The sequence below is a fragment of the Quercus suber genome, unplaced genomic scaffold (genome assembly GCF_002906115.3).
Source record: "Quercus suber isolate HL8 unplaced genomic scaffold, Cork oak 2.0 scaffold_219, whole genome shotgun sequence".
In the NCBI taxonomy this organism is placed as follows: Eukaryota; Viridiplantae; Streptophyta; class Magnoliopsida; order Fagales; family Fagaceae; genus Quercus; species Quercus suber.
The window spans coordinates 205814-216556 of record NW_027069677.1 but is presented as its reverse complement, the minus strand read 5'-3'; the positions used below and the strand labels follow the sequence as shown (position 1 = coordinate 216556).

At 36.3% G+C, this 10743-nt stretch overlaps 1 protein-coding gene across 1 annotated transcript; it reads right to left on the bottom strand.

The window, feature by feature from the left end:
* Nucleotides 1–7468: 7468 nt before the first annotated feature.
* Nucleotides 7469–8590, bottom strand: LOC112000325 (heterodimeric geranylgeranyl pyrophosphate synthase small subunit, chloroplastic). Its single transcript, XM_024032427.2, has one exon. It carries the CDS (start codon nucleotides 8447–8449, stop codon nucleotides 7544–7546), a length of 906 nt encoding a protein of 301 aa, XP_023888195.1. The 5' UTR covers nucleotides 8450–8590; the 3' UTR covers nucleotides 7469–7543.
* Between the last annotated feature and the right edge of the window lie 2153 nt (nucleotides 8591–10743).

Below are 10743 nucleotides of genomic sequence, written 5' to 3'. Positions count from 1 at the left end.
AGAGAACCGAATCCAAAATATAAGCTCTCATAATTACAAAAAAAATCACTTTTTAAAAATAGCTCACACAATCAACCTCACAAAATATTTGAGAGATAATTACAATATGTTGCTAACTCTACAGCTCGAATCATTTCTCTCCTAAATCTCTAAATACTTTGAATATGAATGTGCCAATTCAACTACAAGGTCCCTCCAAATTTTTAGCGGGTGAAATTGTCAAAATTTCAAAATTCTTACATATGCAATTGACGTATAAAAACTTTCGCAAATCTCAATGGGGAAAATTTCCTTTTTCATCCCAACATTAGTTTATCCTTACTTGAATTTAGTCCTATAATGATTACGCCTCACCTTAACTCTCTTTTAACATTATTAATTACTTAATGTACAACCATCATTGTATACATCATAATAGCACATAGGCCCCCATAATTTTTTTTTTTTTTTTTTAAGACATAGGCAGTTTACCGTAATGCATCATTGTGCTGATGGATTGGTAGTTAATAGTTAATTATGAATGCTTTTCAACATAGACCATCTCCCTTCTTTTTTTTTTTTTTTTTTTTGGGGGGGGTGGGGGAATAGAGTGTTTAGCATCTGAAAATTTTTCTTAAAAAAAAATACTCATTTTACGCTTTAAAATTTTACATCTTCTATTTTAACATATTATTCATAACTTACCTAATATCTTTTTTTCTTGTTAATTTTGATATACAACACATTAAAATAATGTAAACTGCCAATAAATATTATAAAACCAACCCATCTCTCTCTCTTCTCTTCCGTCTTNTGTTGAGGTCCAAAATTTCACAATAAAGCCCACTCCATAAAAAAATAAAGAAGGCCCAATTCGTGCAGCAAGAAGAATCAACATCAAGGCCTTATATATGTTCAGATTTCCAGCAAAAAAAGCCATTAAAAAGTCCAGCAAATTCCAGTGAAAGAGCTGGGACGGGATCCCCAGAGGCTGCCAGAGGCTCGGGATCCTCAGGACGTGCAGCACAGCTAAAGTGAATTAAAGCAGATTTGAAGAGAGAAAAGAGACAAAAGGCACGTGGTAACCCAGACATGCGTGGAAGTACAAAGCAAAACGCAGGGCTTTGGTTCCAACCATTTGAAGAAAGAGACAAGGAAAAGTACGACTGGAAAAGCTGGAGCAAAAGCCAAAAAGCCTCAGGTCAGCCAACGGGAAAATCTGGAAATAGGAAGCTAGCTGGGAGACTTTCATCTCATCGCAACAAAAAGAAAGAAACTATGAAGAAAAGGAAAAGACATAATCCTGAAGCAACCAGGCACGGGACAAACTCTAAGGGGCAAAAGGGAGAAATCACCAGTACCTTAGAGCTCGATCTGTGCTATAAAAGAAGGCATGATGCAGAATAGAAAAGAGAAAGGGAATCGTTAAGATTACTCTGTAAAACTCAAGAAAAACAGAGGAACCGCTCGGTATCCCAGAGACAGCCACTATAGCATATGCTTGGATTCAACAAATTCAAACTTTGCAAGTCTTGGAAGCTTGAATAGCTATCAAAGTCTGTAACTTTTGAACTTAGTTGAACCTTGTATCTGTGAATATAGAACTATAGGAAAAGCTCTGTAAAAACAAAAGAAAACAGAGGAACCGCTCCCGGTATCCCAGAGACTGCCACTATAGCACATACTCGGATTCAACAAATTCAAACTTTGCAAGTCTTGGAAGCTTGAATAGCTATCAAAGTCTGTAATTTTTGAACTTAGTTGAACCTTGTATCACGTCTTAGTGAGCATATCCACAATCAAGAAAATAATGAAATACCTCATTATTGATTTGAGGATCTCTAACAATTATTTCGTGCATTTCTTTATTGCATTGTCTTCCTTTACTGTTTCTTGCTAAAATCCTCCTCATCTAACTATCTTGGAAGGCAAAGCTCAAGCAAAGCCACTCGGACTTGAGTTCCAAATCCCACAAGTCTTGTGCAAAAGCACCAAGTCTGTGAGAATTGGGGCCAGGATCCTCGTGGCAGAATCATCCTCATGAAACTCATTTACATATATGTATATGTATTAAAATGTATGTCCTAATCTAAGAAACTAACAATTATTTGAAGATATGTGTAGTGTGTTTTGTTTTTTTATGTAGCACCCATAGAGAAAAAGGGAAAGGACAAACTCTATTACATAATAAACATGGAAAAGATCATATAGCTCAGAGAACCAGAGATTCTGGGTTCTTACAGGCCTAATACGCCTCGGGATCCCACGACAGTATGCCCGGGATCCCACGACAGTATGCCCGGATCCCACGACAGTACGCCCCAGGGTACTAAGAGGAATTGCATTTTTCATCTTGAGGAGTTTATATGACTTGCGCACAACTTGGTTCGTAATCAGCCCCATTTAGCTGCGGTGAACCAAGCCCAGTCCACCAAAATAACAAGTATTTGGGCCCGGATCCTTATCTCTACTTGGGCCCTTGTGCTAAGAAAAAAAAGCACTCTCACACTCTCATATCCCATCTCTCACTCTGTCACTCTCTCTCAACACCGACACTGTCGACCCATCTAGCCCATCCACTCCACCGCCCATCCACACTTGGAACGACCCACCCCAGCATCGATCCCGCTGCAACCTAAGCTGTAGACGTTATGCCGTGAGGCCCAACCCTTCCTTCCCGATGTCGATTAGCCTTAAGCCAACCCAGACCGAGGCCAGTTAGACCCTTCTCCTCCCTTTATCTCCCTCTCTCTCTCTCTCTCTCTCTCTCTGTTTTTTTTTTTTTTTTTGTTCTTCCTTGTTTGGCTAGAAAGAAAATGGAGGAAATGATGAACATTTTGAATGAAGTGGATATTCTATTATGTTTGTATTTATGTCTTGTTTTGGATTTGAGTTTGGATTTTGAATTTTTTGGATTTGTGCTCGTGTTTCTGATCTTAAGCTTATGTTGAAATCTAGGTTTGTATTCTTGAATTTGTGCTCTTGTGTTTATGATCTCGTGCATATGTTTAAATCTGGGTTTGTGTTTTTAAGCTTGTGCTTTTGTGTTCCTTAAATGGATTTGGTGTTGGAATTGAGTTGGTTTCATCAAAGGAGATGGGATTATATGGGTTTTGTGTTCTTGTATTTTGAAGCATGTTGTGTTTGTACTGTGGGCATGTGTTTAACTTTTCTAGGTTTGTGTTTGTATTTTGTTTTATTTTGTTTTTGTTATATATATATATATATATATATATATATATATATTGTTTTATGTTTTAATTCTGTTTTGTATTTCTTAATTTAATTAAAATTGAAATTTTTATTTTTAAAATTTGAAAGCATTTAATTTTATGTTTCATACTTTTCTTTTATTGGTGGTTATTGGCTATAGTGGCATTTTGAGACATTGCTATAGCCAATTTTTTAAATATATATATATATATAAGGATTTATAACAACATTTTAAAAACGCCACTATAGGGTATGGACTTATAGTAGTGTTTTTGTAAAATGCTACTATAGGTCTATAGTTACAATACAATAGTGAAGATTTGTGGTGTCACTATAACCCAAAGGGACTTGTAGTGGCGTTTTTTGGGCCTGTAGTGGCATTTTTAGGGCTTATAGTGGCGTTTGAAAAATGCCACTATAGCCCTTGTATTTTTTGTAGTGGTATTATCCAATTCTTTCTTTAAGAGCATGAGTAGTTGGATATAAAAGCTTTCCACTCCAGCTTGTTGTAAGCAAAAATTTGATCTCCACCTTTTTATCTTGTTTTTTTCTTTGTTGGCTAATTTAACTTCGCTTACTGGTCTTTGTTAATGTCCTTGAAATAATCATAGACATATAGTGTTAGTTAGACATATTATAACTCAAATAATTGTAGGTTTATGTACTTATAGAATAAGTATATTAACCTTAATTAGTCTATGGTTAGCATAGGGTTACTCATATATTCTAGTGTATAAACTCTACAATAGGTTCATTATAACACAAATGCTTGATATAATATGTTGTCGTCATGGGCTTTCTCACTGTGGACATAGTCATTAGGCTGAATCACGTAAACCTTTGTATGTGATCTTTCTTTCATGCTTTCGTCTATCATTCAATTATCACAATGAGTATCTCCTTGGAAATGGAATGATAATGAAGTTCTAAAGGTTGTCTTATGGTGAGGGTTGGGAAAATCTTGATAATGATAGGCTTACTTCTTTGGGTGATTAAGAATGTTTCTCCATTTACAGCATGAAAAAATTTGTTATGGGGCAACCAAAATTCTGTGGGTAGAATCTTAGGATAGAGAATTGTTGCTGTAGTTCCAGTGTCAGACTTCAAACTAACCTAGCTAAAATTTACAGTGAGTTTTGTCTGATTATGCATGAGATGGTGGGGGTTTGGTTTGTAGTGACAAGTGGTTGAAGAGGTAGGGGCTTGGCTGAGCTAAAGCATATGTTGGATAAGGCTATTGCAGCGAGTAGTAGATATGTTTGACATGCATGGATAAGTCTGAACAAAGCTGCTTCAGGATGTTTTTAGGATCTTTTTTTTTTTTAATTGTTGAACATACTTTGTCCCATCCGTCTCTTCCTTGGAATTGTTCTTCATCGACGTTAGCATCTGGATCATGGTTATCATAATAGGGGTCACTGTGACTAATGAAAGGATTGGGCATTTCCCAAGGGTCTTCATATGGCTACTGTTGTCTATAAGCTTCTAGAGTGCTTGGTCTTGTTTTGGATAAGGTTCCCATATTAAGGGATTTTGCCTTTGTAAGAGCATTCTAACAACAAGCCCAAGTAGTGTCCATGTGTAAATGGAGGGAGTCATCTAGGTTAGTAAGCCAATGAATTTCTGGTGGGTGAAAGATAACCTCTGCTCGGATGTCACTTTTTGAATTGAACTTAGCAATCATGGATCCTGTAGTAATTTTATGACCAAATCTTGGATGTTCTGTGATGGGATACATTTTCTAGCTCTTCCTCTATGGTTACCGATACCCCTAAACCCTCTTTTGACCTTTCCCTCCATACATCTACTGCAAATAGATTTGACTACCTCTATGAAATCTCTAATGTACTCGAAGATAGTAAAATTCCTATTACTAACTTGCTCATTGTAAATCCTTACACTGTGTTTAATAAACCCCAACCTTCATTTGAAAAATCCATAATAAAATTTATTGGTCATTCTCACCCTTCTACCTTAAAAGAGTATATCCAGGCTTCCAAGTTCGATCAATTCAATATCCCAGCAAGTGAAAATGAAAATTTCATCACCCCTACTCTTCTTAGAGAGTTTGTAATTCCATGGCAAAAACAAGGATACACACATCTTCATTTTGGTGCTGTAAGATTAGCACTAACTTTCCATGAAAGAAAGCGGTTCCCTGTAGTCTCTAACATATCAGAATGCGGTTATTGGAACTATCCAGACCACTTTAAATGCGGGAGTAGTTTTTGTTACACTCTCTTCAAACTTCAATATGCCTCTCAAAGACCCTCATTTTTGTGATACTCTCAAGGTGCAAGTTCAAATTACAGGAGCTTCTCAAGTACAAGGCATATATGCAACTAAACTTCACTATCAGCTTGCTTACAAGCTTCAAAATCATGCCTTTGATATGGCTGTCCCAGATATGGCCCAAACTAATGATGCCTTGTTAATCCAAGTTGATCTAGGAATGACCCCATGTGTACATTTTTCCCAAGACAACTTACAAGAGACCAAATGACTTCCCTTTTTTCCAAAATCATTGATTACAAAATATGAGACGCTTCACCAAGCAGTTAAGCCAGTCCAGTCTAACAACCATTTCTTTATCAAGAAAGAAAATGGTCATTGGACAGTCTTCTATAGAATTTTTGAAAGTATCTTAGATGGGAAATACACTTTGCAACCACACATTGCTGCCTCTCTTAGAGCATTCATATCAAAGATGTGAAAAGTGCTAAAAAGTTATTTTATAGCTCAAAACCCAAAAACAAACTCTACATCAAAAGTGCCACATCTCAAAAGTTTTAGCAACTTGCTATAGTAAGGTGCTACAACTAACACCTTACTGTAACAAGTTGTTACATTTTTTTAATATTATTTTCTCTTTCTTGCACTCTCTCTCTCTCTCTCTAGGTCTCTTTGTCTTTTTCTCTCTCTGCCTCTCTGACCATTTTTCTTTTCTTCTTTTTTATGCTGTACTTTGTTCTTCTTCTTCCTTTCATTTCTCTTTTCTTCCTCTCAACTTAGGCAATCCTCTTAGGTGAAACTGTGGCTCACGAGGCTTCACCGGATTATGGTGTGCGATTTTTGGTTTTTTATTTTTTTATTTGAGATTATGAAGCAAATATTTTTTTTTTTTATATTTTGCTTGCCCTTTCTATTTTCTGAAAACACTTTCTGGGAAATACAAATTTTTTTGCTTTGCTTTCAATCTATCAGTCTTGCTTATGGTGTGTGTTTGATTAATTTGGATCTAAAATTAGTTTAACAAGATGATTCTTCTTCTAAAATATAATAACAAAACCAATATATGTTTCTTTATCGGCGGGTTCACTTTCAGTGTTTTCATTTTGTGATTTTGGTTGTTTTGTGGATTTTGTGCTTTGATTTCGGTGGGTTTGATTTGATTTGTGAGTTGGTGGGCTTTTGGGTCTTTGTTGTGATTTGATTTTGGCTATGTTTTGATTGTGGTGGTTGTTGTGATTTGATTTTGGCTGGGTTTCAGTAGTGATGTGTGGTTGGAGGTGATGAGCTTAAAAAGCTTTGGCCATAGAGGTTTAGAAGGAGAGCTTGGTGGTTAGCCATGGAGCATGAGTTTAAGAGCAGAAGATCAGAGAGAGGGAGAAGGTTCTAGATCTGTTGGGTTGAGAGAGAGAGAGAGAGAGAGAATAAAAAATGAATAAAAAATAATAAAGAAAGAATATTTAAATGAAGTGGTAAACAAAATAGAAATTTTGATTAGATTAAAGTGTAAAGTGATGTGTTAAATGTTATAAATTTAGTTATTTAGATGCTAAATACTAAAATTTTTACGATCTTTAATGAGAATGCTCTTAGCAAAATTTCAATAAGCTCACAATAACTTCATGCTTTATCCATTTCTTATTATTATTGATAGGATTTTTTACTTCACTTATTGATCCTTGTTAATGTCGTTGAAATAATCATATATGCGCAGGATCACAAAAGGCATGTTATAAAAAAAAAAAAAAAGATTACAAATAGCAAGTACGGGTTCTTAAGAGAGAGAAAAAAAGAAGGAGAGCAATCACATCAACTTCTTGGAAGAAAAAAAAGTACAGATATTTCATATTTCATAATTATAAGCTCACCACCGGACATATACAAAGCCGTTATGCACGATTGTCACATGTGGTGCTTTGTCTTTGCTCGCCTTCGCTCCTCACTTCAAACATCAACATCAAGATTCAAAGACCTTTGTTTTCGTTTCTCAAAAAAAAAAAAAAAAAAAAAAGTTTCTTTTTCTTTCTTTCTAAGTATCTGGTTTTAATTTGTCGGAAGCATTATAGCAAAGAACTTGAGTGGCCAACTTTAGTGAAACAATCACATCAAGATTCAAAGGCCTTTAAACATTAACAAAGCTAGAAATTGCCTCAACCTTTCCTCCCTTGAATTCCTCCAATTCCTTGAGTGCCAAATTTCTGAGTTCTTCCACCACTTTCATTAATCCCTTTTCTAATTTTCCAGCCCCATGTAACATTCCTTGAATGGTTCCAACATAGAGACCAAACCTTCTTAGCTTCTCTATTTCCTCCTCACTTCCCCCTCCTAGTATTGCCCCACACGCAGCCCCACACGCGTGCAACTCACCTTCCTTTTTCTTGCACACTTGCTCAATCCACCCTATGTCACATAATTCCTCCCCCTCCGATTGAGGGCATTCCAATTCATAGTATTGTCCCTCAACCATACCTTGTGAGCCTACGGCGCGTGCAATTTCAATTGTCACCCGCAAAATTCGGTCCGAGTTGTTTTGGGCCGGGTCATCGGATCTAGCTAACAACTCAAACCCAAATGGCATCATGCCATCCCCCAAGAGAAGCTCTATGTTTGGGCCGTATGCATGGTGGATCGTGGGCCTGGACTTGGGCCTGGGCCTGTCAGTTAGCGGAAGTTGCTCGTGAGTGAACGAAGCCGCCTGCATCAGGCGGAGTGTGGAAGCCGCCGCCATGGCTTGGTCTCGGTGTCCGCCAACGAGTTCACACGCAGCAATACACAAGGCCGGGGCCGGGTTTTGTGGGGCTGCAAAAACCAAATGGTGCATGGGCTCAAAGACTTGAAGTGGAGGCCGTAGTGGAATGGCTTGCTTGAGATGGGATTCAATATCAGCATTAATGGAGGCCCAATAGGATTGATTTTGGGACATGGTGACCATCATAGTCCTATGTGGAAAGGATGCCCTGGTAACACTAGATCTTGAGAGAATATGGAATGTTTGATTTCCATTAAGGTGGAGGAAAGCTCTAGCCATTGAACTGAGGAGGATAGAGAAAGAAGATACAAGTAGTTGATGTTGGAGTGGAGCTGATTCTTCTAGGAATGGGTTTGGTGGATGAGAGAAAGTTGAAATACAAGGATGGTGGTGGAGGTACTCTGCCTACACATCAATTTATTTTATTAGTATCTTTGTTTGGTAGCTATTGATATTGGTTTCGTTTGGTACACTCGTGAAGCTGGAGCCCATGAAAATAATTTTGTCCACAAAAGTCTTTATAGGTTAGAAATGCGAAACATATGGTACTCATTTTGTGTCCGCATGAAAATGTAGCATGTGTTACTCATGCGACTTTCGAGAATGATAATTGATACGCAACAATTATTATTCTCAGTTTTCTATCCAAAATAATAGTATATAAGTATATAATTCACACTAGGCTTGACTTTCTTGTTCTTGGCAGCCACCTAGGTGTCAATGTCACTTCTCTTTTGCCTATGTTTCAGGACGCGAGATTATGAAAATAAGTTCTCAAATTAAATTCAATTACGTGGTATTGTCTTTAAGAGAAGATAACGTCTTTTCATGTTGTATTGGTCATTTCAGCACATGTTTGAATATATTTTTTTGATGAAAAAAAGTTCTCAAATTAAATTCAATTACGTGGTATTGTCTTTAAGAGAAGATAACGTTTTTTCATGTTGTATTTTCAGCACATGTTTGAATATATTTTTTTGATGAGAAGCACATATTTGAATTTAATTAGAAGAATTTAAGTTACATTATTTACAGAAACGCACTTCAATTTTAGGATTAATTGATAGGAGGATTTTAGTTTTTTATTTTTAAAAACAATATAAAAACATTTTTAAAAAATTGAATTAAAAATTAGTTTTCTGATAATAATTTTTATATTTTATATGTTTAGTTCTTACTTTTAATACTAATTTTCAAAATATTAAAAACAAAAAATAATTATTTGGGAAACTACTTCTCTTTTTTAGATTTTTTTTTTTTTTAACAAAAAGTAACATGTAGAATTTGTAGATTATTTTTTTTTATTTTTTTTATTTTTAAGATAATGATAAGGGAATAGAGTTCATCATGTACTTTTTTATTTTATAACGATAAGTTTGCTTTTTAATTTAAGAGACAAAAGAGTTTGGACAAATATATGGGGTTCATTGTTTTCAATTTATTTACAACTATGTCATTAAAAACATTTTCTATCACTGCATACTCTTGGTGCGATGGTCACTCGATAAGTATAAGTACTTGTGGGGTATGAAGGGCAACCTCTTAGCTATTTTCAAAATCCTGTTCTAAATCAAGAAAACATAATACAATTTTTTGAAAACTGTACTTAGAAAATATTCACCAAACAATAAATTCAAGTGTGCGAATACCTATCCTAAAATCAGATGTTTCCTATGGCAATGCCTCCACAAGAGCATACCAGTTAGGGATGTGCTTGCTGTTGGAGGTATTATCACTCCTACCCTTTGCCCTCTGTGTAATAATGCTTCGGAATCAATTATTCACATGCTTAGAGACTGCCCTCACTTCCGACTGTTTTGGGATTCTCTTGCTATTCCTATTCAGCCCAATTTGTTCTATGGTTCTAATCTTGAAGTGTGGCTTCGGGTCAACTGTGTTTCACAGCAGAAATCTTTCTCGGGTTTGAATTGGGGTACTGTCTTTCCATTTGGAGTTTGGAGTTTGGAGTTTATGGCTTTGGCCCAATAAGGTGGTATTTAGAGACACCGTCGCCCAAAGACCACTCAAGTCAAATACAATTGCTAGAGCTACTAAGTTTGCATTCCTTGGTGTTAATGGCAAGGTAAAATGCTCTATTGTTTCTGTCCAGGTTCGATGGCACCCTCCACCGGAGAATTGGTACAAGCTTAATTCAGATGGCTCTTTATTGGGCAACCCAGGTCGGGCTGGTGGCGGTGGACTTATCCGTGACCCAAATGGGGATTGGTTGTGTGGGTATGCCAGAGCAATCGGTCATACCACCAGTGTGGCTGCTGAGTTATGGGCCATCCGTGATGGTATCAACTTGTGCATTTTTTTTTTTTTTTTTTTTTTTAAGATAATGATATGGGAATAGAGTTCATCATGTACTTTTTTATTTTATAACGATAAGTTTGCTTTTTAATTTAAGAGACAAAAGAGTTTGGACAAATATATGGGGTCCATTGTTTTCAATTTATTTACAACTATGTCATTAAAAACATTTTCTATCATTGCATACCCTTGGTGCGATGGTCACTCGATAAGTATAAGTACTTGTGGGGTATGAAGGGCAACCTCTTAGCTATTTTCAA

Coding starts and splice junctions, on each gene's coding strand:
- LOC112000325 (XM_024032427.2), bottom strand. CDS start 8,449: ATGGCTAGAGCTTTCCTCCACCTTAATGGAAATCAAACATTCCATATT.